Source organism: Cucurbita moschata, unplaced genomic scaffold (assembly GCF_002738365.1).
Source record: "Cucurbita moschata cultivar Rifu unplaced genomic scaffold, Cmos_1.0 Cmo_Scf00014, whole genome shotgun sequence".
NCBI lineage: Eukaryota > Viridiplantae > Streptophyta > Magnoliopsida > Cucurbitales > Cucurbitaceae > Cucurbita > Cucurbita moschata.
Window position 1 is genome coordinate 4,442,855 of NW_019268530.1, and position 26,435 is coordinate 4,469,289.

A 26,435-nucleotide genomic window follows, 5' to 3' on the forward strand; every position below is an offset into this window, starting at 1 on the left:
AGAGATATTATAAACTTCATTTATTCTCTATTTGAAGTGATGTAAAGCGTTCAATGTTTTGAAACCTAAACCCTAAAAATTTCCAGGATAAAAAAGGTTTATCGTGTTGACTTTGAAAGTCAAATTCTTAATATAATGATTAAAAAAAAACAGAAGAATTAAAAGAAATGTGAAAAATTCTTATATAATTTTTGAATTGATCTTAGATCGGAGTTTAAAGTTCTGTCTAAAAACCAATTAGCAGTCTCGAGTTTAGCAATAAAACATGATGTGTTAAAAGCTTTAGCAAGGTGAGCATGAGTAGAGTCAATCCGAGCATACCATTGATTGAAGCGGTCAACATAATGGCCCTCCATGCGACATATTTGGTAGTGAGGTGGTCGACGACCCTGACTTGAGTAGATTTGTCCTCAATTAGAAGAGTTGTTGTCGTGGGAATGAGAATGACTTCGCTGGTTGCCACGGGAAGCAAGGTGACTTCCATGGATGCGGCTGCAATTAGTGGGGTTGTGTTATACCGCAAAAATAGAGTCAGAAAACTCAAGAACCCGCTGGAACAACTTAAAACTTTTAGTTTTAAAGACTAAATCTGCAAAGTAGAGGAGAGGGGTAAGAGCCATATGAGAAGTAGAAATGATTAAAAAGTCGATGCCTAGACAATAAAGAAACCAGTACACTTTATCAATGTCCTCAATGAGAGTCCGCCAATGGCATGAAACTGATTACAAATTATTTTGAAAGTGCATGCATACTTAGCAACATGTTTAGTGTCACATTTCATCAGTTGCAAGTCATCCTTGCATGAGCTTTAGAACGATGACTGAACGTAGTCTTCAATGCGAGCCAAACATCATGGGTAGTGGGTAGTGGAGACAACAATATATATATATATATATATATAATATATGTTATGTAATTGATTTGAACTAACAATGAAATATTGTTTTGTTTTGTTTTAGGCAACTAAATTTGTAATTTAATTTATTTATTTTTGTGATTTGAATACAAGTTGTCAGATGTATGTAAAAGTTGAATTAACATTTAGTTGGAGATGGGAAGAGGAGGAGAAGATGTCGAACGGGGGTACTGGTAGAGTTGAAATCCATGGACTTCAACAAACCTGGTCTGAATTCTCAAGGAACCCACAGCTTTCATCTTCTTCCCCTCCCGGAAAACCCTCAATTTCACAATTAGGGCACAACATTCTTCGTTCTGTTCTGTACAATCAGATTTTGAATTCCGTCGTCGCATTGATTTTCTTTGCTCTCCGATCACTATTCTTCACGGGAACATCACTCTCGGTCTCTGCCGCCTACCAATCGTTTTCTGTAATCCCTTCACCTGCTTAGAATCAGATTATATTGTTCTTCTGTGCTATATCGAAGATGGCTAACATTGATTTCCATTCTAACATTTCTTCCAATGTTGGGATCATATTTGTTTTTCAATTTCAGGTCTGATGCTGAAGTGATATAGTGGATTAACTTGGAATATGATTTTGGTGTGTTTTCCAATCTGATTATGATGCTTATCTAGTGACTGACTGGTATATCGTCTCACCCTGGATTCCTTGAGCTTTGAATACCATGAAATCTATTTAAACTTTTAGTTTCTTGTTATAAATATGATGCAAGTTTCTATTTACTTGAAAATAAGGAAGTGTCACACTGGAAACCAGTTGCAAATCCATGAATTTCTAGGGAGTGATTGACGAAATTCCTGGTTTTAAATCCTATGGCTAGGCTAACATTTTTTATTCTTAGAAGGCTCGGTGAGTATTAGTTCTGAAGGTGTTCCTTTTTTAAATATTGTATTCTTCTTTCAGGAAAGTGTGTATTGCCTTCCACGTTCATTTCATAATGTGGTTCTTATAAATTTCACTTTGAACTTGTCTTGTAGAAGAATATAAATGCAAACAGAAGTCTTTAACCTTTTGATGCACATGCTTCTTTGTGATGTCAGGGAGTTTTGCTAGTAGGAGAAGAAAAGGGACGTGACTATTAAGTATTTGGCTTTCCAATGACGATCTATCAAACAAGAAACATTAGGCATCCTTTGATCAATCTTGTGAGATTGAAAGGCTTTCCTATTCTGCGGCAACTACAATTGGAAGAGCGCCTACTTCGAAACTCATCAGATAATTGGTGTATCATAAATGACGGAACAGACAATCCAACTATTGTGATGGGCGTTTCTGGGTACTTACTTTACATGCACTTCTATTTCGAAATAATACCCTGTCACTACAAGTTGGAATGCGGTTTACAATTTAACTAAGTTTCATTGTTCATTTTGGTGTTCCCTCTCTTTTTTTTTTTTTTTTTTTTTTTTTCTTTTCAATACGCCTCTTTATGGTCGACACAAATTGGGTATCATTTCAAACTTTCCTTTTGAAGGTTCATGGTTAGAATTTTGTTTATCCTTTCGCCGAACCATTGGAAAGTTTGTTTTCTGTAAGCAAAAATCCATCTTTGTGAACTTTTCTGGATGTAGAAGAGTTGCTCTTTCAATTCCTTGAACTGGCTGTATTGGTCAGGTAGAGAGAAACTAATTGAACTTCTATGTAATAAGTAATAAAGTTTGCTTTTGACATGGATTAGGAGACACTTTGTGATAGTAATAAGACTCGACTAGCAATTCAGATGGTTGTGTTTAGTACTGAACAGTGGGTACCCCAAATTCAGGGTCTTCTGCTCTCTTCTATTTGATTTGTGCTTCAGTGAATTCATTCTGAAGATTACTGAAATCTGCACAGGAAACCTGATGAGCTCCTTGACATCAAATCTGTGTTAGGAGATCAAATTCCAGTCATCAGAAGGTTCACTGGGGGTGGCACTGTTATTGTTGATCACAACACAGTGTTCGTCACCTTCATATGTAATAAAGATGCTGTAGCAGGACTAAAACCGTTTCCTCAGCCTATCATGTCCTGGAGTGGTCTATTGTATAATAAAGTATTCCAAGGAACTGATTTTCATCTTCGGGAAAATGGTAGGTAGATTGAACTCTTTTGAATCGACGCCATCTCAACTTATATATAACTCTGCGTGCATTCAGTTATGTATAAGATTAAACGTTTGGACGTTGACAATTGTTTTTTTCTGGATATAGATTATGTCTTTGGTAACCGTAAGTTTGGTGGAAATGCTCAGTCCATTACTAAAAGCCGGTGGATCCACCATACATCTTTTCTGTGGGACTATGAGGTTAGGAATATGGCATATCTGAGACATCCAAAACGGGTTCCTGATTACCGTGAGGTATACTTTATTGTTCATTGCATTTTTTTTTTCTTTCCAAACTGGTTGCATATTTTATATACTTGTTTTTCCAATTCCGAGCCACAGTATAGCAATTCAAGATGCAAGTATATTTAACAGGTCCAAGAAAAATATTTAATTCTCTTTTTTATTCTTATTAATCATATTATCTCCCCGTTAGTTCATCCAAAATATTAAGCTATGACCTTTGATATTATTGTGAACTTCCTTGATAATTGCCATATCTAGGTCTCCTAAGATCATCTTGAGGTTGCAATTAGGAATATCCACGTCTTGGGTTGAGTTAAAAACGTTTGGGACTCAATCCAAATGTTGAGTTAGCATATTTGTCCAACCATAATGAGACCCAAGTTAGGTGGTGCCCAACCCAATATGAACCTTATACTAGTTTGATTGAACTTGTTATGGCTATTCATCTTAAAAAAACGTGTGAAAGAACTTTGAAAATGATAGCCAGTCACACATTGGCTAAGTAGCTGTATGTTCTGTGTGAATGGTTAGTAAGCTCATCTAAAGCAATGTCGTTTGACAGCCGTTGCAGTGATGGTAGATCGTGTAGCTTTTCACTCCAAGGCTGTCAAAATGCATTTCTTCAAAACCATGTTGGAATAATGAAAAAGATAGCATTTAAGGATTCAGTGACCTAGTTTCACACCCTGAACCTGAATTTAATATAACAAATAGTTCAACATGCTATTTTATTTTATGAAAAACAACTCGGATATTCTTAAGACTTGAAGCAATTATTTTCTATAAGTTGTTATTTGGTAACCAATATGATTTGGCCCTATGATCAATTACGGCCGATGTAAATGAGTTCAAACCATCATGGCCACGTAACTAAATACCCTAAGAGTTTCCTTGGCAATCAAAGGTAGTAGTGGTTGTCCTATATGATTAGTCATACAAGCTCATTTAGATACTCACAGATATTGTGCAACCCAAACTAACTTTAGAAGAAAACCATGATCCCAAGTCTTTCTACCATCTTTCCGAGATCTCTAATGAAGCTTGTAACCTTACCCTAGTCATTTTGGTTGATTTGTTTGGGTCCCTCGGACCATCACCCTAGTGGCAGTATAGATTGGAGCAAGTTGAAAACTAAAACGCATATTGACATGACATTCATTTATTATTTGATACTTTGACATGGTTAATAATGTTATAACACAGATGCTGCCCTAGTTTGGTAAATGAATGTATGGATGAAGTAACAATGTGTTCAATACTGACAGAGATCCTTTTTTAATGCATTTGGTTTCCTGAATTATATTTGTGCTAATTCTGAAAGAAAAAAATGTATATATTTGCACAAAACGCAAACATTCAAGCTTACTAAAATTTATATGTGCTTTAAATTTTTATTCAGGCAAGGAGCCATTTGGATTTTATATGTAGCTTGAAGGACTACATGCCAAGACAGGTCTTTATTGATAAAACAACAGAAGCAATCGAAACTCAGTTTGCCACGAGTTTAAAGCAATTAGAAGAATGTGAATATTCTTCGACTGGAAACTGTAGTCCCACAACTAAGGTGCTGACAGAGCAAGAGTTGGAAACAGCTGCAGGTTGTGTATCACAGGGTAATAAGCTCGAGAAGGTCTTGGGCATAGCACTATGATAAGTAATTTATGAAATAATCATGGTATGATTATATACCATATACCCCTCATTTATTCTTTAGGCGGAATATTCTTGTTCTTGATGTTGAGATTGAATTAGCATAGCATGCCCGCTGCCTAATTCGAGTCACAGTGCACTGTTAGCAAACCTCGAGGCATATTGTAGATGGTCTGGATGGTGGTTTTGCCTCTTCCTGCAAAAAAGCCTTTGGCTCTAGACCTCTGTTTCCAGACTAATTCTGGTGTCTCAAATACTAACCGCGAGGGTTGTCTATCCTTAAAGTTTGGCTTGACTAAAAAGATTTATGGCTCTATTTGAGTCTGGGTGCAGTGAAAAAAATAAATATATTTTTGTTGTGTGACAGTAGTTATACATACATATCAATCATCATCGACCCCTTCAGATGTTATTTGAAAGTGATATGAGATCAGCTTGTTTTTTTTACGAGGGTGTGAGGACTTGAATTCTCGACTTTTTATGAATGGTTTAGTATTTTAACTAATTGAAGAATTGCGTTCAAATTGATAATTAGATTACCTTTGAAATGGATTTTGTTTTGTTTTATATAAAATTAGATTATGTTTGCATACAATGAAGGTAGTTATGATTGGGTTATAAACGTAAAAGGATGTTTAATAAAAGATACGTTTCGACTGGTTTTTTAATTAGAACCAATGCATCTAAACTTGGTCCGTTCAATTCAAAAATCAAAATAAACGTACTTCAATTTTTTTTATGGTTTTATTCAAAATTGGATTGAACGGTACATTATACATCTGTAATTGTATAAGTTTTTATTAAAAAAATGATTTTCTCTAATTAGTCTACTTAAATTATTGGTACATATAAAGATTGAAAGTAATCTAGGTTAAAATTTTATTTAATAAGAAGGTATTTAGGGGGAAGGGGAAGGGATTACGGATTTGGAAAGAGAAAGGAAGGGAGGGTTGGGGGTTTGGGGTTGGGGGTTGGGGGTTGCAAGTGAAAAACGAGTATATCATTGATAACGCCATTGCTGAATCGCCCAAACGATTTCTTGCTGATTGGTTCCGCTAATTTTCACAGCCGAAATCTTAGGCTGACCTTTGGTGCGATCCTTCCACGCACAGCATTGCATCGCATCATGCACTTGCCTCTGCCTCTGCCTCCGCCTTCGCTCCTTACCTTCCTTACCTGTTTTGCTGCCCGCCATTCTCCTTTCCTTTGCTTCATCATCCCCTTCTAACTTCCCTCCCTCCCTCTTCTTCTTCTTCTTCTTCTTCTTCTTCTTCGTCTTCGTCTTCGTCTTCTTCTTCATTCACTGCGATTCAATTTCCTTCTTTCACTGCTCTCCCTTCACTTCCTTTTCCCTTTCCCTCACTTGGGTTCTCCCTTTTTTCCTTCTTTTCCCGCATTTCCCTTCTTAATTCTTCATCCCCATTACTTTCTTTTTCAATTTCCCCACTTGGGTCTCTCTTTTTTATGCATTTCCCTTCTAATTCTTCATCCCCAATTCCTTCTCTTCCTCGCCGCGATCGGGTTTCATCCTTCTGGGTTATTTCTATGGCCTCGTTAATGATTGTCAACAGAACATTAACGCCCTCTTAATCCCTCGGATTTTCAGCTCTACTTTCGCAACTATATCCTTAATACTCGCTTTATCTTCTTCTTCTTCTTCTTCTTCCTCTTCTTCTTCTTCCTCTTCTTCTTCTTTAGTGCCGGTTCTTTCAACTATGCTACAACGAGCTGGACGAGTTTAATACGGTGGATAGAGATACGGTTTTGTTGATTTCATTACGATCTTTTTCTTTCTTATTTTTCCTTACAATGGGAAGGGTTAAGCTCAAAATAAAGAAATTGGAGAGCACCGGTAGCAGGCAAGTGACTTACTCTAAGAGAAGGCATGGGATTTTGAAGAAAGCTCGGGAACTTGCTATACTCTGCGATATTGACATTGTTCTTCTCATGTTTTCGCCAACTGGAAGGCCCACGCTATATCAAGGTGAACGCAGGTACTATCTTCCACGCTATATCAATGTTGGTGATTCTAGTTTTTGCAACCGACATTGTTTTGTTATAGGGAATTCGGGAAACATGAATCATCGATTCATCAGTATCATCCTATTGCCAGTTTTCTTTCAGGGACGTTCAATTTGTGTTGTTAATAATCTGTAATTTATGGTATCTTTGTATTGTATCTGGGATATGGAAAAAGTTCATTCATCCAACGAAGAAATTGACTTATTTTTTTGGAATTCCTATGACCCTATGATGCCTAATATTAGTTATGAAAGTGTTTATACCTGAGTGTTCATGTTTTTTCTTATGTTAGAGGAGAATTAGAACTACACAACACATTAAAGTTCCAAAGGGATAACCAATCAATTTCTGTCTTATGCTCAACGTGGATCTTTAATTTTTCAGCAACATTGAGGAGGTCATTACAAAGTTTTCTCAATTGACTCCACAGGAGAGGGCAAAAAGGTATAAGAACCTGTCCCTAGTGATCATGAATCAATTCCTTTGCTAACTTTTTCTGCAATGCGGTAGCAGAGATGGCTAATATATTCAATTTTCTTTTGTTGGAACAGGAAACTCGAAAGCCTTGAAGTAAGTCTCTGCGTGACCCTTTTCTTTTTCTGCTTGCTTTTGTTGTACTTATTTGTTTCCATGTTCTATTTGAGCATCTAGGCGCTGAAGAAAACGTTTAAGAAGTTAGACCACGACGTAAACATAAAAGATTTTGTGGGTTCGAGGTATTTGTCTATATCCCTCAAATGTATGTTGTACTGTTTCGTCCAAATTTCAATACTTCTACAATTGATGTTTTGTACTGTTTTTTTCCTTCTTTCCTGCAATATCTCGCAGCTCTCAAGATTCTGAGGTACCAAGCTTTTGTTATCATTACTTTTCATAACATGAGATTAGTTTTGTGCATTTTGCTAAGTTTATATAATTTATCAGCAGGAATTGACCAATGAAGTTAGCATATTGCGAGATCAGATTGCTGATTCACATAAGAGACTGAGGTGCACCTTTGGAGCTTTTGTTTTTAATGTATACAGCCTTTTCTTAGTTTTTCCTTGCAGATTAGATTGTATTGTTATCTTTTTGCAGATGTGCAGTAGAAATCACCTTTAAGTATGAAAAAGACTATGAATAATATATATCTAATCTGGTTGAAAAATAGTGGAATTAGACGGACTTGGAAGTGATAAAATCTGAAACCACAAGTTTGTGTGTTATCAACGTGAGCCAAAAGAAGCCTAAGTTGCTTACTGAGCTATTGCTATAGGCATGATCATATGCATGTTTAGTATCAGGCATGGATATCATTCTGTTTACATGTTGATATTCTAGTGTTGCTCTTATCCATTCTGTTTGCATGTTGATATTCTAGTCTTGCTCTTATCCCTTCAGCTATTGGAGGAATCTTGATAATATCAACAATATAGAACATCTCCAGAAGATGGAAGATCTAGCAAGGGAATCCCTAAATCAAATGCGTCTACACAAGGTACGTTACGTGTGTTTTAGCTGCATATATCAAAATAATTGTTCTATCCATGATTTTATGCCTCTGGTCTATCTTTTGGATTGATACTTATATCAAAACTCATTGGTGCACGATTCTGGCATCGGTTTGGTCTGATGTAGTGTTTTCTGGGAGATCTTTAAGTTATTTTATGTTGCATTGATTGAGGACAGAGGATATGATCTTCCATGTTACCTATTCTTCTCAAGATCCTATGTTTTTTATGTGAAGAAATTGGTAGTGGCACTTAACAGGCTCTGAAATTTGGCAGGAAAACGTAAGAAGACACCAAATACTCTCACAAGACTTCACTTGCCAGGTAAGAGCAGAACCTTTCATACCCATTTTTGCTAGGATGCTTATGTTGTGAATATCTTGATCTCAATATACTTCTATTTACCACAGTATCCGGGTGGTGGGATGTCCTTACCTTTGATGATGGACGACATGCAAGGCACTCAACCCCTCTTATGGTTTCCCAACTATTGCAGTCAACAGATTGCTTTACCAACTGAGACTAGCTTTCTGCAACCAGGGTGAGCCTGCAATGAACGAGACTCGTTTTTCGAATGTCTGGCTTTACATTTTTTATTCATGCAGTCGTATTCCTGAACTCGAAACCAGATTTTATAATCAATATACTTAATGTTTATAAGGTGACAAGATAAAAATAGTCCTCTGTTTACAAATTCTCTATGTGGGGAATGTCTGCAGTGATGTTGAATGCTCCATGGCTACATCGTTTTCGAGCTTTCCTAGTTTCTTCAACCCTGGGAAGCAACTTGAAGCAGGAATCTCTGGTCAAGTTGATAGCATGCCACAAGGTGATGGGGGTTTAAATGAACTAAGTGGAACCTCTTGCTCAACTCTGCAACTTTGTGACCAATATCCATACCCTACGTGTGATGGTTCCAACTTCCAAGATGACAAGAAACTGAATCTTGAGATGGAGATGAACTTACATGCAAATTGCATAAATAATCAACTAAATGGCAAGTTGGAGCTCTCTAGAGCTCTATATGGTGATGACCAGCATCCTTGGGCTTCTATACCAGGGCCTTGTAGCATTCCAATGTATCAAAGCAATGCGTACCACCATGTACGTTCTCTTTCAACTCCTTCCTCTAAAACTTCATGTATAACTCAATCCCTTTGCTTAATTAGTTCAAAGCTATTCATATGCCAATGCACCAAAACAATGCATATTGCGATTCAGAATAGTGAATGTTTTTGCTTGTCTCGTTTGTAACTTCGATATTTAATGATCTCGTCGTCTTGCAGCAACCAAATTGATTCCTACAAATTTCACCAGGAATTGGAGGGGTTACAGATTGAAGAATTGTTCATCTTGATTGATGTAGTCAACATTTTTGTTGCAATGGCATCCATCTCCCAGATGAAATTGTTTGGTATATATTGGGATCAGAATGATCTTCTGCTCCTCGTTTTGTCGTTAACCGGTATCCTCGACTTGTAAATACAAGATATACGAGATCAGAGGTACATTTTTAGATTAGAATTTTGTTTTTTAACCTCCTCATGGAAGAGCTGTAACATATTTGGGTTATTTGGGTTTTCTGGTTTCCTTAGCTGTACATTGAGCTATTGTAAAACATGGAAGCGAATTTCTTATTTTTTATATCGAGTTTCGAGAAATTTAAAGAAGTCGGTACAATAACAATCCTGTACACTGATATTCCCATGTCTCCAATCACATAGTTTACATATTTTTTACCAGATTTTATTATCCTATCCCCTTAGTGTTTGGACAATAGTGTTGTGCCATGGATCTGATATATGCTGCAAGAAGTTGTCAAATGGACCTTTTCCAGTCACATTGTGTTGAATGATGAATCCCAAGAATGCCAACATTGCCAATCTTCCTGTAAATGATCAAAACTTGATTAGTTTCATCATTAGACATGTAATTGAGCAATTTGATTAGCTAGTTTGTTCTATTTACCATTAGCAATCTCCTTTTCCTTGGCTTCAAGAGTTGGTTCAAAGTTGAGTGGGTTGAAAATTCCCCCTGGATATCCAACATCATTTGGTGGCAAGCTGTACTGCTTGAAAATGGGATCTTGGTTTACACTTCCTGGGTTCTTTATGTCTTGCCATCTTCTGATTTCCACATAATGGAACAGAATGAACTCGATCACAAAGAGAGTCGACGACGATGCAAAATACTCGGCTTTCCCCGCATCGTACCATTTTGGTACATTGATGATTCCATAACTTGTGAAGACTTCAGGCAATAGCATACCTGCAACTCCAAGCATTGCCCATCGCCCGTTCACAAGCTCTGCTTGCACATACCACCTCAAGTTTTCAGGGTCCTCTGCAAGTCCCAGAGGATCAAACCCATTGTCACCTGGAAGACTGCAAACAGAAAGTTTTCCAAATTTGTTAAATTCAAATCTCAATTTCCAAATCTCTTGTGTTTGATATCATATAATCAAATACCTGCCATCAAGGTAAGCTGGGGATGGCAAACCTGGGAGCCACTCTCCTTTCTTGGCCTCAACTTTGAAAGAACTGGGAACTAAAGAAGTTGTTGGCTTAACAGACAAAGCTCTGTTAAACTTTCCCGACGACCCCAAAAGGAACCTCGATCTTGACGCGCTCGGCCGGAAGACAGCAGCCGAAGCCTGGATCATGACAATTGACATTTTTCCCTCCGGAAACTGGTCTTGAAATCCTGGCTTTGGATTTGAGATCAAGAAGTGCAATTTTCATTTGAGTTTATGGTGTTCATTTGTTGTGGAAATCAAAGCTTAGAAAGCATGATACTTAAGGATGATCAGATGGCTAAGATGAAATTATGAACTTTTGGATTAGCCAATAGGAACAAAAGAGCCTTATCTTATACTTTAATCTCAGGGTCCATTGCCATATCCATAAATCTAAATCTTTGTTTCAGTTGGTTGAAGAACAAATGGTGTAGGCCAGATTTTAGTCCATGATAGAAACTAATATCTTCCCTACAAAGTGGGGCATGGGATATAATGGGTGGCTATCCTTTCTATTTAGATGAACATATCAGTTGAGAACATACAGATATTTCGCAGCAAGATGAAAATACATTGATTTTGTTCATATCCAAAGCTTTCCTTCTAAGAAATCTACACAACTAATACGATGAAATGATAGAAATCGACCAATTCCAAGTCTAAGTGAACTGTTTGCCGTAAAAGGTTTGTCCAAAAGACCAGCCAGAAGGGGCAACATTGTAGGACACAACCGAGCGACCATCACCGGTAATGACCCTAAAAGAGAGGGATTGTCCTACAAGATAATCGTTGCTCTGCCAGTTTTGACCCCAATTTCTGATCATGGCCCTCCAACCAGTCCTAGACCCTTTAATGTAAACAGCATGAGCATCCCCTGCGCCTCCCACATTGCTTACGAGTACCAAATTGAAGTAGGGATTTCCGTCTATTCTGAACTTAATTCCTCCCCTTCTTGCACATCTAACCCTACACATTCGTTCATCTCAGATTTAGTAACTCAAACAGACACAGGCGTTGCAGTGCTACGGGATAGAAATCCATTAAACAATACGCGTAACATACCTTCGATAAGCAACGGGAACGACTCCAGCGATTGTTTGAGCGATGCTTTGGAAGGCAGGTTGAGAGAGATCGAAATGGCGGAGTGAAGGATCGCACCAACCGCCCGGAGGACAGAAGTTAGTGGCGGTGACTACGACGGAGCCGGGGAGGCACCATTTTGGGTCGTTCACACATTTGACCTCAAAACAAGCCCCACAACTCAGCCCATTGTCGTACAAGGCTGTACTCAACGCCGTCGTTTTAATCCCGTAATTCTCGCTGTATACATTTCCATATCCACAAGCCCCACCTATAATAATTTAATTTAAGAAAATGTTAAATTAATTAAATTTTTTTTTAATATTATGCTCTAACTTTAGTAAAAATTACTCAGTGCTTCAAAAATAATTTTAAAATCATTTAAAAAATATTTTTAATTTTTTTAAAAATTCAAAAAATAAGGGACAGTTAGTTCTATATTTCAAATATTCATAAGCTTTGATCTATAAATTAGGGTTTTTTTTTTTTTACTCTAAAAATTTAAGAGTATTAATGAAACGTTTACAAGTACAAACGTATTTTTAAAGCAAAATATTAATGGTTTCCATCGAAAGTTATCGAAAGTTCAAAGTATTTTTATTACATTAACCCTTCTAAAAATGTCAAAATTCAATTGTTCGAGAATGAGTGAGATATTCAAATACTCAATCTTCTAGTCAATAACGTATATCTTAATGAGACACGATAGTTAAAGATTATAGAGTAAAGTTATACATTAAAAGAGAAGAAAACGTACCCAATGTGCCATAGGCATCGGGACCTCCATAGAAAGTAGCATGAGCGCCATTCACCCAACTGGTTCCACGATATCCATGGACAAAGGAGCATAAAATAAAAAGGGTGACCAACAAAAACTGAGCTACAACAACACCCATTGTAGCTCTGTGTACAAGAAGATGAAGCTTCCAAGTTTGTGTTGAATGTGTGAAATGCTAATGGGTTCAGCCTTATTTATACTCCAGGATGTTCCCATTTTCAACACTCCGACCATTTTAAGAATGGAATAAACAAATTAACTTCAATATAATTTTATTGACTAAAATAATATGACCACAAAAATATATATCTATTTAGTTTATAAATTTTAAAAAACAAAAAATATGTATTGAAATTTATTTACGTCAAACAAATTAAATTTTCAAAAATCAAATAATTATATTATAAAATTTATGTTTAAATTGATAAAATTAGGGGAAAGAAAAAAATGAAAAAACTAATTTTAAATTTCTCCTTGATTAGAGGGTGAGGTCAACAAGAGGTGGCCGAATGTGTGTATATAAGCACTCATCATCCCTTCATAGGTCATTGCGAATTTACCTAATTGCCCACACCTTCAATCATGCCACTATTTTCCCTCCCAATACCCTCATTTTCTAAATATGTATTTTTTTTCAAAATTAAATCTAATTTATCTCCTTATTTTATTGCTTAATTTTTCAACTATTCTAAATTTATAATATAATAATTTATTCTTTTAACCTAGACTAAAGAGTTATCATAAGGTTATATTTGTAATTCTACCCTTGTTAATAAATAAATATATACATATATATTACAAACGGTTGGAGGTTGAGGTAAAATAATCAACCTTTGCTTCATTTGTAGAAGCAACATATTTAAAGTATTTAATTTGTAGAGGAAAAGATAAGTTTAAAAAGTTCGGGTGAAGCTACCCATGTTACTCCTCTTCACTTTTTTCAAATTAGTTAGGCAAATTTCCAATATTACCCTAATCCAATTTTTAATACAGTGTCAACGATATTTAGATATTTGATCTTTTATTATAAGTAAATATCTAGCTCTTTTTATTTATTACTCTTTCCATATTCTTGTAATTTATTATTAACAATATACAACTTTCACGTCATTTAAATGCGTGGGTTTTAGTAAATATTCTTATATAACATAATTTTATTCTAAATTTTTTTAAAAAAATTTGTCTCAAAACTTTAAAATTTATCTAATGAATTCCTTATTTTTTATTATGTGTCCAACTAGACCGTTAATATATCAATGTTGTATGTAATACACACAAATTTAAATAAGCTTTCCAAGTATTCAATATTTTTTTTAATTAAAAAATCAATATATTTAATTGTTACAAAATTAAAATTTGATGTTTAATGAGATATAAAATTAAAGTTAAAAAATCTCAAAGTTGATAAATCTATTAGATTCAAAGAACTTAATAAATACCAAATTAAAAATATAAAAGAAGTGGACATAAATTTTAAAATTAAAATAATGCATAAAAGTGAAAAATAGTAAAAATAAGTTTATAATAATCCAGCGTAGAATTATTCAAAAAATGAAACTTGAAATATTTAAGATAATATAATTAATTAAAATAATATATAAATATACCTTTAAAAAAAATAAAATGAAAAATAATTTATAATTTTTTTTTATAAAAAAAAGTGAAAATAAGATAAGACCAAGTGTGCCTCTTAAAATAAGTTAAAATAATATTATTATAAAGTGAAAAAAAAAATTAAAAAATAAAAAACAAACAAACAAGTCATGATTTTTTTTTGTCCATCAAACCTTTGTGTCTGAAGGCCCAACCACGGCCCATGTGCCATACAAAAATATATGGATCATAGGAATATATATACATATGTAATTGTATTTATACAAAAATGTAATTACTTATCCAATTATATATTTATCTAATTTATAATAATTTAAAAAAAAAATTGATTTCCAAATGCAATTTCATACATAATGCTAATTAATTAATATATTGAATATGAGACGTAAATTAGATTATTAAAAGTGAAGCATATCATAAAAATAAATGAGATGAAAGACATTAGTATATATATATATATATTTGGAAAATGTCACATGACCATATAATAAAAATGTGTGGATTATTTATTAGCCTACAAAATACGAACCACGGATTTTACTTTTACACCCTCAGACTCTCGTGTTCCCACTAAATGCTTCCATCCCTCCTCTCCTCTTGTGTTCTCCTCATTTATTTATTTATTTTTTTTTAAATTGTTCATTTATTGATTTAGTTATATATTTTTTAATTTGTTCATCTTTAATCTATATGTTGTTAATTTTATTTGTTTTGATAAATATTCCAGAGAATTAAGCGTGTTCATCTTTATTTAAAAAATAATTTAGGAAATTTATTGAATACTGCTATTTGTGTTAAAATTGTAATTAAAAAAAGCAGTAAACTATCTAAATTAGTATATTATTTTCTTTTTTATAAAAATAAATAAATAAATAACCTAAATTCTATTATTAATTTTTGTCATAAGTTTTATATTTAAAGTAAACAAAAGTTAAAGACGAAGAAAGTAGAAAAAGAAAAGAAAAAAAAAAAAAAGGACAGAAAACATCATATCTTTTTAGATTAAAAGTGGGCATTCAATGCTTCCAAAACACTGGATCTTATCTCCCTTCTAATAAATGCAGCTTTCTTTTATATTTTAAATTATAAAATCTAAATATCATTTTCATAAATAAAAACATATATATATATATATATATATATAATTACAAACACAAATAAAATATATATATATATAGACGAATTTTTTATATAGGAAGATTGATATTCTATTATTATATCTATTGTCGACATAAGTTCTTCACTGTCAATATATTGTTCCACTGGTGAGAATCAATAAAATCGTTAACATCACACTGTCTATTACGATAAAGTGGACATACCATGAGAATGAATCATCTTTCTTCAATAAATGTCACAATCTTACTCGATGAGAGATGCCATTTTGATGAGAGAACACAATGTCATCATACGATCTACGGCCGCCTCTATTAGGGTAATTATTTTCCATGTGTAAAGATAGACTACATTTGGGAGAATCTTAGCTGCTATTTTAATAAATTGAACTGTACTCATGTTATTAAATTCTTCGATTTATTAAACAAGAAAATATATATTACAGTATGTTTAAGTGTTTCGTTAATTTTTCTAAATCCTATTTTTTTTTTTTGGTGAGCTCACAGAGAAATCGTAATCATTGTAATATAAAACACCTAGTTTGGTATATAATTTGGAATAAATATATTTTAAATAGATAAACAATAATGCAATACGTAACCATTTCATTTGTAATTATTTTTGCGTAATCATCATGATTTCATTTTCTTTTAAGGATAGAACTTTACATTTTAAAATTAATATTAATATTTAAAAATTATAATAATAAAACTCACTCCAACTAACCCATGCCATGTGATACTCAGAGTAAAGAATATATATTATTTTTCTTTACGACGGGGTAAAATGGTAATTACACGCTACAGAAACAAAGCATCTAGGTTAACGTGTGTTTCGATAACGACGAAAGGGGGGTAACAGAGTAATTTCGCATGACAAATACGTGGAAACTCAAAACTGCAACAAAAAAAAAAAAAAAAAAAAAAAAAAGGAAGAAAGAAAAGGAAAGAAAAAGAAAAATCCTTATCCAAAAATTTGGAAGATAAGCGAAAATGGGAAAATTATAGTGAGTAATCGCGTTATTTCCGTTCCATCCTCATAATCCAGACCTAATCCACAATTAATCAGCCTTTAATTTAGAGATTCAAAATACTAATCCACTTAAATCAATCGTTAATTATCCTGGATAAAGTCCAAATTTAAACAAAACCCACTATCCAAATCCCGAATCTTACCCTCTTCTCTCTCAATTCTTTGGATCAAATGGATAAAGTTTAATCCGAATCAGACTGCCCCACTTCTCCCATTTTCTTCCTTTCTTCCTCCTTTATATGTCTCCTTCTTCCTCCTAATTTTCCTTCTCCTCATTTTCGCTGTTTCTTCTTTTGATTTTGGTTCATACTTCAAGGATTACAGGTGGGTTTCGTGTTCTTCCTTGTTGCCAACTCGATTCTGCTTCAACCCAGATTGATTTTCAGGCCATTCTTTTAGTGGGGTTCTTCCATTTTTTGCTTTTGATTTCTCTCTGCCATGGCTTGTTCGTTGAAGACTGGTCTCTCTGTTTCCGGGCTCAAGGATAACTTCCGTTCTTCCAAATCGTCTGTGATTTCTGGGGTTTGTACTGCTAATTTAAAAGGGTCGACCCAGAAGGGGTTCCCTGTTTTGCGCGTCGATTTCTTGGGGAGACCTGTCGTGGTTTCGGATCAAAATGGCGTTAGAAACTCGAACCCTAAATCCCCAAATGTCCTAACCATCAATGTAAGCCCCCGATTTCGTCTTTGTAATAATTCCCAGTTTCAGATTTAGTGTCTCTTTGGTAATGTTTTAGTGGGTCTGAAATTGATTTGTGGTTTCAGGCACAGGCTTCTATCTGTATTGGGCGAAGTCAGAGATGGTGGGAAAAGAGCTTGAAACCTAACATGGTGGAGATCCACTCTGCACAAGCCCTTGTGGAGGCATTGCTTGATGCTGGTGATAGATTAGCCATTATTGACTTTTATTCCCCTGGCTGTGGAGGTTGCAAAACCCTTCATCCTAAGGTATATTATCTTGTTTGCTGCTTAAGTTCTTGTTCTAGTTTAAAGTTTAGGGTTATGCATTAGGAATCAATTTTGAACTTGGATTCTGGGATTTTGCTGATTGAATCCATTTCTATATCAGATCTGTCAACTAGCTGAGTTACACCCTGATGCAATTTTTCTCAAAGTTAACTTTGAGGAGCTCAAAACCATGTGCCAAGCTCTCCATATTCGTGTTCTTCCCTTCTTCAGGTTCTATAGAGGTGGAGAAGGTCGCGTTTGTAGCTTTAGCTGTACAATCTCAACTGTAAGAACAATGACCCAGATTGAACACAAACAAAAGAATCTCCATAGCTAGAATCTAATTCTTCCCATACTCCATTTTGACATTGCAGATTAAGAAATTCAAGGATGCATTGGCGAAACACGGAACCGACCGATGTAGCATCCTTCCAGCTAAAGGATTAGACGAATCCGAGCTCGAACGGTTAGCAATGGCGGGTGAATTATCATTAAGTTCACCATTACCATATCACAAGGAAGGAACATTGAAGGATCTATATTCTTATAGTTCTTGGGACACATCAGGCAATAAAAGGGAAGAGAATCACCTGATTCTTAAGGTGTAAAGCTATGATAACACTAAGCAAATTGAAAGATTATTAGTTGATGAATTCTTTTGTTTTTGAGATTGTGTTGTACATAGTGAGGATTTGGGGTTTGCCCCATGAGCAAGGCCCTCTGGTTTTTCTTAGTGTGTGCCTTGCTTTCTTTGCATTGCCAATCTGTTGTAAGAACTGGAATTGGCTATCTGTTTCAGTTTTCTAATACACAGATCATGCTTTTGGTTGCTATTCGATTCTTGTCTTCTCATATGCTTTTGAAACTATATGGATCGGTTATTAGGGAGCTCATAGATTCTCTGATGAAACGGGTATGAGTTTGGTTCCATCAAATGTGAAGTAAAGAATCAGATTCCCATGGAGAATGGGAAGTTGTAAAGCATCGTTGACGGTTCAACGTTTTTACTCACCGATCTTAATGGGGGAAAAGAGCGATAACTGTCTAGAATTCGGAATGTGGATTTGGCATCTAATGTCTATAGTATTTTGTTTCGACATAGTTGTGTTACTTACATCCCGCTTCTAAGAGTGAAAATTATCCCCACATATCAACATGAGTCGTTTTCTTGCTTCTAAGAGTGAAGACTATTTCCACATACCAAAATGAGTGAAGACTACTTCATACTCACCTATGTGAGACCAAAATGAGTGAAGACTACTTCATACTCACCTATGTGAGTGAATATATCGCAACTTCGAATATGGAATTCAAAGGAATCAAATAGGAAATGATACTCTGAATCATAGAACTATAATGAAATATATGATCAATCAACATTTATCAAATTCGATATCAAATTTGAAAAAGATCAAATTTGAAAAAGGGTCGGAAGAAATAGTTCGATCCTCTTATTTTGATTTCTCGAACCGAGAGATCTATGCATCGGGATCTTAATACCATATAGATACAAATGGTCCAATGGAAGAAGGAATTTCTAGGAACATTTCTGATCAGCTAGCAAAATATACTCTAATTTTTTGAATTGTATTGGTATGAGTTATGGGGGTTCACATTTTTGTTTTCAATAAAAATAGAATATTAGAGTTTAGAACATAATTTAGTTAATTAAGAAATATTTTAATTTTAATTTTAAAGAAATTTTTAAATCAACTAAATGCTTAATTTTTTTTTTTTTTTTCAAAATAGTCGTAAGAAAAGGTTAAAAACGTAGTTTCATATATTTACATATTTAAAAATTAAAAATAAAGTAATCTCACACAACCGGAATCGACGCCGTCCAGGTTGTTCCACATAAAACAATAACAACACACGTGCTCCACTGGTCCCTCCAGCTTTATTATTATAATAAAAAAATATAATATATGGAGACTTGTGGGTCCCAGCTATACCCCTAAGTCGTGGAACTGACGTGGATTAACGACATTCCAACTCATCATGACCCCACATTTAAGCATACCCGTTTCCTTTATGTCGGTCATCTTCAATATTGTTAATTTATCAAATGTAAAGTTAATTACATAAATAATATATTATTAACTATTTATTTACCATTATTAATCACTATTTTATCAAATTTTTATATTATTAATATTTTGTCTATTAACTTTTTTAAAAAAAAACATTATAAAGTATTTTTCATACATATTTTATCATTTACAAATATTTACGTCAATTATTATATTTAAATTTTGAAATGTGTCCAAAAGCAAGAGAGGACATTCAAGAGGAGGCCACTAGAGATTTCAGCACGGATCTACAACTCGTACTTGATTGAGGACGATTCTTCATTTTCTTTTTACACGTTTTTTATTAGGCTACCGACAATTTCTTTGAGTATCGGTCCTGTGATCGTACTCTCCAAGTGGAGTGCATTATTGCTTTCATCTCCTTCTCTTGGACAACGTCTTCGAATTAGTAGAGTCGAGTTTCTTGTTTACCCATAATGGATAAGTCATCTCCACCAAGCAGGCAGTCACGAATCACAATACACTATTTTAGTGATGATTGAATAGATGATAAAATATAATGAGAAATCAAAATTTTAAATTGATTCAATATATTACGATATTTACATATGATTTAATCAAATTTGAAAATCATCTCCTCAAAACTTTTATAGATTAGAGGCTGTTTGAGACAAATATAGACTAATTTTTTTTTGGAGATTTTTTTTTTTTCAATAGTCTTCCGCAAGCGTTGATCTTCTAAATGTTTAATTAATTTGGAGTATTCGAGCTTCCTCTTAGTGGCCCTAAAATTGCAGCCGCTAGTTTTGGATTTTTGGGCTACCTGATTGCTTCTACTAGTTTGATCCCTTCTCAATTTGAGATGGGCAGTGATGATCATGCCCCAATTTTAGATTTCTTGTTGCATCATGGGTCTTGGCGCTGGCCTTTCTAATTCTTTGGAGCTGTTGCAACTCTCTAATTTGGTACGCTCAATTGTCCTGCCTTTGTTTGGGCCTCTTTTCTGTGGTCATGGGAGCTTCCTGTTCTTCACAACCTTTGGTACTAAGCATTCAAATTTCCATTGTTCCAATTCAAAAGTCCAAAACCTGCAAATCGGATGCCAAAACCCTGCCATTCCACACATCGATTACACATATTTCGATGTGCCCTCCTGCTCTGGTTTTCGTAATCCCTTAGCTTTATCCCTCTTTTTAGTCCCATTCAATCTCCCACTTCTTTCTCACACCCATTTCTTTCTGTATTTCTCGTTTGAATTGGAAAAGTTCCGATGGGAAGGCGCGGATTGTTCGATCTCGAGAGGCATTTTGCATTCTATGGCGCTTATCATAGCAACCCAACTAATATTTTCATCCATATTCTCTTTGTTTGGCCGATTTTCTTCACTGCGCTCATGCTCTTCTACTACACCCCCTCTTTCTATTCTCTCCCCAAATGCCCTTGTGGGTTCAACACTGGCCTCGTTTTGAATTTTGGGTTTCTCTTTGCTTTCATTTATGGCGCTTTCTACGTACTTTTGGATAAGAGAGCTGGATCTTTGGCGGCTTTAATGTGTCTTCTCTGCTGGGTTGGAGCTAGTGTGTTCGCTTTTAAGCTTGGCTACACTCTTACATGGAAGGTGAACGCCATTCTTTCTTCTTTTGATTCCCGTTTGTTTGTTTTAATTCTTTCACAGATCTTTAAATAGCCCTATTTAGGTTGTCTGGTTTCTGCTTGAGTTTGAATATTTGAACCATTTATGTAACTCTGTTCCCTAGAGCTTTATTTAATTCTTCCCACTTTATGGTTGTTGTGGAATTTATTGCTCCTATTTATTTGTTGAATTATGTTGGCAAACCGTCTGTTCTTAAAGAACTAAGAACACATATGGTAGCTCTTATAAGGCCTTATTTCTTGTTCTTTTTTCTGATCAAAGTCTGTAAATAGATATCTCAGCTGTTGTTTAGACTTATTTTTACTGATCAGTTGCCCCACTCACAATTGTTACTGATCTTTAAATGTTGTAGCTAGAACTGAATAGACATCACCTTTCCATTTGTTTATCAAATTCGTGTAACGTCTGTGCTTATTATCAACACACTTTTCTAGCTATGTTGTTTGTAAAAATAAAAAAATGTTGGTTTCTGGCTGCAAGTAAAGTAAGTCCTGCCGCATGCCTAAGAAATAGTTGGGTTAGGTTCAAATGACACTTTAATTTGGCAGCAAGTCTTTTCTTGATTGGTTTATATTACAAAGATCTTCTTAGAACACTGATTGATGTTGTTCTTCCTTCGACCCAACGTGTCCTTTTATCGTCCTCGTCCTCTTGATGCTGAACTAAGCTAAACTTAGATAGACATCAATTTTGAAGGGATTTTGAGCCTCTATCTGATGTACTTTTGTGAGAATTATCTCAAAGTTTTTGTGTTTGATCCCACGTCGGTTGGAGAGGGGAACGAAACATTTCTTATAAGGGTGTGGAAACCTTTCTATATAAGACGCGTTTTAAAAACCTTGAGAGGAAGCCCAAAATGGAAAATCCAAAGAGGACAATATATGCTATCGGTAGGCTTGGCCTGTGACTGATATTTGGGACGAGATAGGTTGCAGCTTTTGAGTGTCGGACCAGCTTGGAGATGAGATTCCTTTTAGATAACCTATGGCCACCTTTTTCCAAAAGTCTGCACCAGTACATAACATGATTGACATTGTATCCCTTTCTTTTTTTGATATCGTCATAACTTGATAGGCACAACCCTTTTCGAGTTTCTTCGAGGACTCGACGTACTGTGATCCGCTCATTTCACATCTGTAAACTTTCGAGTACCACTTGGATCTATGTGACATGTTCAAATTATTGCAGAATTTATAGCTAAAGCTGGTTATTTTGTCATCTAATATATCAGGTAGTGTTGGCTGCACAGTTGTTCTGCTGGACAAGTCAGTTTATTGGCCATGGAGTATTCGAGGTAACTACTTAGTTAAACATCTCAAACCTTCAACTTGTTTTTCAAACTTAATCCCTCATGGACGTTGCTTTTTGGTTTCACTCGGTAGAAACGAGCACCCGCTCTGATCGACAACCTTACTCAAGCTTTTCTAATGGCTCCGTTCTTCGTTTTGTTAGAGGTAAGCTTTGAACAAACCCATTATGGTACTGTTGAACAGATCCTGTTCGACCTGTATAACAACGAAATATTAAAAAATGTTATTACTTCGTTATCTATTTACAGGTTCTTCAAGCTTTATTCGAATACGAACCGTATAAAGGTTTTCGTGCAAGCGTTAAGGCAAAGATAGAAGCGGAGAGGAAAGCTTGGCAAGACAAGAAAGCAAAAAAAAGCTCTTAGCTTGAATCTCTGTTCTAACCATATGCAGAGAATAATGTATACACATACGTATATGAACGAGTATTCGACACGTTGGTCGTAGCTTCGAATGTGTTTGAAAATTTCAGTGAACAGAGTTTGAATAAAATTAGAATGGCCCTCTTCTTACAATCCAAATCTGGGAATTGGTTTTACATTCTTGTGTTCATATGGAATGAAACGGTGGCGTATAAGTATGAGAATATTTTATTTTTGTGCATTTTTGCTAATAAAGTTAATTATTTTACATTATTATTTAACATCTCATTTATAATCATTTTATTCTTAAAAAGCAGGTGGTTTTATCCTAAAGTATTATTCCCCTTTACTTAGTCAATACTTGAATTTTCTTCTTATGCTTAATGTTAATTTAAGTAATATAATACTATATTATATAATTAACATGAAGTGTAATTACCAAAATGTCCTTGGGAATATATTCTTAATTCCATTGTAATAACTTAATTCCATTGTTATATTAGTTTAATCTAATAAAAATATCGTAATGTCGATGCTTAGCTCATTGGTTACCATTGTGAGTGAAGTCTATCGCTCATAAACTTCAATTATAATTACAACACTTTGGATGTTTGATCATATAATTTGGACATAATCAAGTGAAAATCATCATTAAAAAAGATTCAATTAAAGAAGAAGAACACGATGAAATAAAACAGTGAAGAACAATAAGAACCGACGACACTGATACTTCTCCTTAAAAATAAGGGTAAAATGGGATCCTTGTGTTGTATTTAACAAAAAAAAAGATTTTAGTTGAAATGCTTGAATATTAATATTCCCCACAACAATGTCGATATTATCGACCGTGACTCGATTTTTTTATGTGTCTGCATCATATAACCCAATTAAAGTTTCGTACATACACTTTTATAGGCTATATTTCTTCGAAATTTAGGCCGAAATAATGGAATTTTAACATTCCACGCAAGAATGTAAAAAATATTGACCGCAACTAAGTTTTTTCACGCCATGTGCTTCAAATGACCAAACTAGGGTTTTTAGGGTTCCGATTTTAAGCTTGTACGCACATTATTTTCATACTAACGATATCATTGTACTAGACTAAATTAAACGACCCGTATCGATCCTGCAACCATGCCGAAGAACGGGAACTCATATGGAAACTTTTGTTTCTAGCGTAACTATGGTCGAAAGTAGGTTAAAAGACCAAATTTATAATATAATAGTTGGGCATGGCATGGCATGGCATGGCATGGCGTGCCACGTTGAGTGAAATAGGAAAGTCAGTTAAGCAGAGCATATTATTTTATGGAGCTTCACTTCACTTCATGTTTCTCATTCTCCTCCCCTTTCGCTCTATCAGCTCAACTTCTCCACTTTTCTTCTTTCTCCTTTCTTTCACTTTCACTTCTCTCTCTCTCTCCTCTTTCTCTCTCCTCTCTGTAATCTCTCTGTTTTTGCTTTCTTCTGCAAGGATCTCTGAGTTTCTGTAAAACAAAAACATGGAAGAAAACAGGACATGTCCTGTTAATGAAGAATCCCAGATTGTTTTGCCGCCTGGATTTCGGTTCCACCCAACTGATGAAGAGCTTATTTCTCATTATCTCTGCAACAAAGTGGTGGATTCAAATTTCTCTTGCAAACCCATTGGAGAGGTTGATCTCAACAAGTCAGAGCCCTGGGATTTGCCCTGTAAGATCGAAACTTTTTCATACCCTTTTTATATCTCGCTTTAAAATCACTGATTTTGTTTGTTTTTTGTTGAAGGGAAAGCGAAAATGGGGGAAAAGGAATGGTATTTTTTCTGTTTAAGGGATAGAAAATATCCCACTGGTTTGAGAACGAACAGAGCCACTGAATCAGGGTATTGGAAAGCCACAGGCAAAGATAAAGAGATTTACAGAGGAAAAACCCTTGTGGGTATGAAGAAAACTCTTGTTTTTTACTGTGGAAGAGCTCCAAAAGGTGAAAAATCCAATTGGGTTATGCATGAATTCAGATTAGAAGGCAAACCCTCTTCCATTAATCTCTCAAACTCTGCAAAGGTACGAACTTTTTGCTCTGTTTACCCCTCAGAATCGTTTGAAATTACAGAGCACTCTGTTTTTCTTTTTGTTCTGCAGAACGAATGGGTTATTTCAAGGGTGTTTCAGAAGAGCTGTGGAGGGAAAAAAGTTCATATTTCTGGGTTAGTTAAATACGGTTCTTGTTCTTCAGCTCTGTCGCCATTGAAGGATTCTTCGTGTTCTTCATCTTCATTCAAGATCAAACCAGTTTCTGAATCGCCTTACGTGCCCTGCTTCTCCAACTCCATGGATTCTTCTCAAAGAACCTTACCCAAAATCACTGATTTTCCTTTCAGTTTCTCTTCCATTTTCCCAAGAAACACAAATCCCAATTCATCATACAATCCACAGTTCCCAAACATGGGTAGAACATTCAAACCAGAGGGAGAAAAAGGGTTAATTTCTGATATGAACAATGAAATCTGCTCTGTTGTTTCGAATCTGGAAATGGGTCGATTTCCATTTGAAAATCAAGAGAATCCATCGGCTTCAACTGTGGCATTGAATCCCAACATGGTGTGGAATTACTGAAGAAAATTCCAAACCGATGCCATCATTATTATTATGTGTAAATGGAGTTGGGTTTGGTGGTTTGAAAGTGATCTTGGATCAGTACTTTAATGGCTTCCGCAGCCATTGATGATGTTATTATAAAGATAATGGATGGTCTCTATCTCCATCGTCTTCTTTCTTTTTTTTACAAGCAAACATAAGTATGTGGATATTCGCTTTCATATTCAGATCTTTATATGATAATCAAGTAATTAGTGCATTAGGAATGATTATGATTATGATTAAGTTTAAGTTTTGATTAAATTTTGTTCTAATCTTTTTGATGTTTATGTTATATATGAGACATGTTAATTTGGAGTTGATGGTTGTTTTTAAGAGCTTAATTAATGTGAATTTAGGATGTAAAAACCAATTGATTTTTTTATTTTATTTTATTTTATTGTCATGCAATTTATCTATTGACACTTTATATGTTATTATTATTTTTTTTATTTTAATAGGGTAAAATTATTTTTGAAGTTATTTTAATAAGTTTAACAAAAATTAATGAATATTAATGAAATTTTTGAAAATTTAAAGATATTTTTTAAATATATATTTTTTAAAAAGAATATTTTTAAAATAAAATATAAATTATATATATATATATATTTGTAAGTTTAAGGGTTTTTGTATTATTGAAAATTTTAAAAGCTTAAAAGATATTATTTTTTAAGACTAAATATACGAGTATTTTTATTAATTTAGTCGATAAAATATTTGTGTAACTTGGCTCACATATGTGATTGTGATCAAATTGGATGGAGGACGGTCAAATATGTTTGTTTTTATTTTAAATGAGGAACGTGTATAACGTATTCTCGTTTCTAGTTATTAAAAAAATAGAATTAAGAAGTTGAAAAATAAGAAACAAAAATATTATCAAATGGGTCTTAATTTAACGACGCTTGTTTACTGTGAGATCGAACCTAGGTTGGAGAGGAAAACAAAACATTCTTTAGA

The 26,435-nt window shown here is 34.5% G+C and overlaps 7 protein-coding genes across 9 annotated transcripts; 5 read left to right on the plus strand and 2 right to left on the minus strand.

Annotated features, from left to right (window-relative positions):
* Positions 1-1,020: 1,020 nt before the first annotated feature.
* On the plus strand, positions 1,021-5,288 carry LOC111452820 (lipoate-protein ligase LplJ). 2 transcript variants are annotated; one of them, XM_023093722.1, is made up of 6 exons: positions 1,021-1,328; positions 1,455-1,546; positions 1,963-2,198; positions 2,756-2,991; positions 3,112-3,260; positions 4,651-5,288. In XM_023093722.1, the coding sequence occupies exons 3-6, from the start codon at positions 2,020-2,022 to the stop codon at positions 4,900-4,902; spliced, it is 816 nt and encodes a 271-aa protein (XP_022949490.1). In that variant the 5' UTR covers positions 1,021-1,328; positions 1,455-1,546; positions 1,963-2,019; the 3' UTR covers positions 4,903-5,288. The 2 variants fall into 2 exon arrangements, with proteins under 2 accessions (XP_022949490.1, XP_022949491.1); XM_023093723.1 differs by lacking the exons at positions 1,021-1,328; positions 1,455-1,546 and adding an exon at positions 1,335-1,454.
* A 579-nt stretch (positions 5,289-5,867) lies between these two features.
* Positions 5,868-10,083, plus strand: LOC111452544 (agamous-like MADS-box protein AGL65). Of its 2 annotated transcripts, none has more exons than XM_023093319.1 (11): positions 5,868-6,895; positions 7,308-7,367; positions 7,475-7,493; positions 7,575-7,639; positions 7,752-7,767; positions 7,848-7,912; positions 8,304-8,400; positions 8,690-8,737; positions 8,824-8,954; positions 9,133-9,517; positions 9,700-10,083. In XM_023093319.1, exons 1-11 carry the CDS (start codon positions 6,711-6,713, stop codon positions 9,709-9,711), a joined length of 1,083 nt encoding a protein of 360 aa, XP_022949087.1. In that variant the 5' UTR covers positions 5,868-6,710; the 3' UTR covers positions 9,712-10,083. The 2 variants fall into 2 exon arrangements, with proteins under 2 accessions (XP_022949087.1, XP_022949089.1); XM_023093321.1 differs by having other exon boundaries at positions 5,869-6,895; positions 7,851-7,912.
* On the minus strand, positions 10,034-11,210 carry LOC111452545 (chlorophyll a-b binding protein P4, chloroplastic-like). The gene is made up of 3 exons (XM_023093322.1): positions 10,882-11,210; positions 10,382-10,797; positions 10,034-10,301 (listed from the first exon to the last, which is right to left on the minus strand). Exons 1-3 carry the CDS (start codon positions 11,085-11,087, stop codon positions 10,168-10,170), a joined length of 756 nt encoding a protein of 251 aa, XP_022949090.1. The 5' UTR covers positions 11,088-11,210; the 3' UTR covers positions 10,034-10,167.
* Positions 11,211-11,414: 204 nt separating this feature from the next.
* Positions 11,415-12,939, minus strand: LOC111452546 (expansin-A1-like). The gene is made up of 3 exons (XM_023093323.1): positions 12,766-12,939; positions 11,991-12,279; positions 11,415-11,894 (listed from the first exon to the last, which is right to left on the minus strand). The coding sequence occupies exons 1-3, from the start codon at positions 12,902-12,904 to the stop codon at positions 11,588-11,590; spliced, it is 735 nt and encodes a 244-aa protein (XP_022949091.1). The 5' UTR covers positions 12,905-12,939; the 3' UTR covers positions 11,415-11,587.
* Positions 12,940-16,778: 3,839 nt separating this feature from the next.
* On the plus strand, positions 16,779-18,328 carry LOC111452849 (thioredoxin-like 1-2, chloroplastic). Its single transcript, XM_023093753.1, has 4 exons — positions 16,779-17,214; positions 17,313-17,495; positions 17,617-17,781; positions 17,870-18,328. Exons 1-4 carry the CDS (start codon positions 16,987-16,989, stop codon positions 18,101-18,103), a joined length of 810 nt encoding a protein of 269 aa, XP_022949521.1. The 5' UTR covers positions 16,779-16,986; the 3' UTR covers positions 18,104-18,328.
* Positions 18,329-20,375: 2,047 nt separating this feature from the next.
* On the plus strand, positions 20,376-23,124 carry LOC111452859 (uncharacterized endoplasmic reticulum membrane protein YGL010W-like). The gene is made up of 4 exons (XM_023093775.1): positions 20,376-21,143; positions 22,411-22,473; positions 22,562-22,633; positions 22,738-23,124. The coding sequence occupies exons 1-4, from the start codon at positions 20,796-20,798 to the stop codon at positions 22,852-22,854; spliced, it is 600 nt and encodes a 199-aa protein (XP_022949543.1). The 5' UTR covers positions 20,376-20,795; the 3' UTR covers positions 22,855-23,124.
* A 1,131-nt stretch (positions 23,125-24,255) lies between these two features.
* LOC111451984 (NAC domain-containing protein 100-like) lies at positions 24,256-25,736 on the plus strand. Its single transcript, XM_023092487.1, has 3 exons — positions 24,256-24,546; positions 24,622-24,899; positions 24,978-25,736. The coding sequence occupies exons 1-3, from the start codon at positions 24,357-24,359 to the stop codon at positions 25,449-25,451; spliced, it is 942 nt and encodes a 313-aa protein (XP_022948255.1). The 5' UTR covers positions 24,256-24,356; the 3' UTR covers positions 25,452-25,736.
* Positions 25,737-26,435: the final 699 nt, after the last annotated feature.

What these genes read in the sequence shown, in the direction of transcription:
- LOC111452820 (XM_023093722.1), top strand. Translation starts at nt 2,020, where the DNA reads ATGACGATCTATCAAACAAGAAACATTAGGCATCCTTTGATCAATCTT. An exon ending in TTTTCATCTTCGGGAAAATG is followed by an intron (nt 2,992 to 3,111) that starts GTAGGTAGATTG and finishes TTCTGGATATAG; the next exon opens with ATTATGTCTTTGGTAACCGT. An exon ending in GGGTTCCTGATTACCGTGAG is followed by an intron (nt 3,261 to 4,650) that starts GTATACTTTATT and finishes ATTTTTATTCAG; the next exon opens with GCAAGGAGCCATTTGGATTT.
- LOC111452544 (XM_023093319.1), top strand. Translation starts at nt 6,711, where the DNA reads ATGGGAAGGGTTAAGCTCAAAATAAAGAAATTGGAGAGCACCGGTAGC. An exon ending in GATTCACATAAGAGACTGAG is followed by an intron (nt 7,913 to 8,303) that starts GTGCACCTTTGG and finishes TTATCCCTTCAG; the next exon opens with CTATTGGAGGAATCTTGATA. An exon ending in CACAAGACTTCACTTGCCAG is followed by an intron (nt 8,738 to 8,823) that starts GTAAGAGCAGAA and finishes TATTTACCACAG; the next exon opens with TATCCGGGTGGTGGGATGTC.
- LOC111452545 (XM_023093322.1), bottom strand. Translation starts at nt 11,087, where the DNA reads ATGTCAATTGTCATGATCCAGGCTTCGGCTGCTGTCTTCCGGCCGAGC. An exon ending in CCAGCTTACCTTGATGGCAG is followed by an intron (nt 10,798 to 10,881) that starts GTATTTGATTAT and finishes TTCTGTTTGCAG; the next exon opens with TCTTCCAGGTGACAATGGGT. An exon ending in GGAAAAGGAGATTGCTAATG is followed by an intron (nt 10,302 to 10,381) that starts GTAAATAGAACA and finishes GATCATTTACAG; the next exon opens with GAAGATTGGCAATGTTGGCA.
- LOC111452546 (XM_023093323.1), bottom strand. Translation starts at nt 12,904, where the DNA reads ATGGGTGTTGTTGTAGCTCAGTTTTTGTTGGTCACCCTTTTTATTTTA. An exon ending in CGATGCCTATGGCACATTGG is followed by an intron (nt 12,280 to 12,765) that starts GTACGTTTTCTT and finishes AAATTATTATAG; the next exon opens with GTGGGGCTTGTGGATATGGA. An exon ending in GTTCCCGTTGCTTATCGAAG is followed by an intron (nt 11,895 to 11,990) that starts GTATGTTACGCG and finishes ACGAATGTGTAG; the next exon opens with GGTTAGATGTGCAAGAAGGG.
- LOC111452849 (XM_023093753.1), top strand. Translation starts at nt 16,987, where the DNA reads ATGGCTTGTTCGTTGAAGACTGGTCTCTCTGTTTCCGGGCTCAAGGAT. An exon ending in CAAATGTCCTAACCATCAAT is followed by an intron (nt 17,215 to 17,312) that starts GTAAGCCCCCGA and finishes TTGTGGTTTCAG; the next exon opens with GCACAGGCTTCTATCTGTAT. An exon ending in GCAAAACCCTTCATCCTAAG is followed by an intron (nt 17,496 to 17,616) that starts GTATATTATCTT and finishes TTTCTATATCAG; the next exon opens with ATCTGTCAACTAGCTGAGTT.
- LOC111452859 (XM_023093775.1), top strand. Translation starts at nt 20,796, where the DNA reads ATGGGAAGGCGCGGATTGTTCGATCTCGAGAGGCATTTTGCATTCTAT. An exon ending in TTGGCCATGGAGTATTCGAG is followed by an intron (nt 22,474 to 22,561) that starts GTAACTACTTAG and finishes TTCACTCGGTAG; the next exon opens with AAACGAGCACCCGCTCTGAT. An exon ending in CGTTCTTCGTTTTGTTAGAG is followed by an intron (nt 22,634 to 22,737) that starts GTAAGCTTTGAA and finishes ATCTATTTACAG; the next exon opens with GTTCTTCAAGCTTTATTCGA.
- LOC111451984 (XM_023092487.1), top strand. Translation starts at nt 24,357, where the DNA reads ATGGAAGAAAACAGGACATGTCCTGTTAATGAAGAATCCCAGATTGTT. An exon ending in AGAGCCCTGGGATTTGCCCT is followed by an intron (nt 24,547 to 24,621) that starts GTAAGATCGAAA and finishes TTTTTGTTGAAG; the next exon opens with GGAAAGCGAAAATGGGGGAA. An exon ending in ATCTCTCAAACTCTGCAAAG is followed by an intron (nt 24,900 to 24,977) that starts GTACGAACTTTT and finishes TTTGTTCTGCAG; the next exon opens with AACGAATGGGTTATTTCAAG.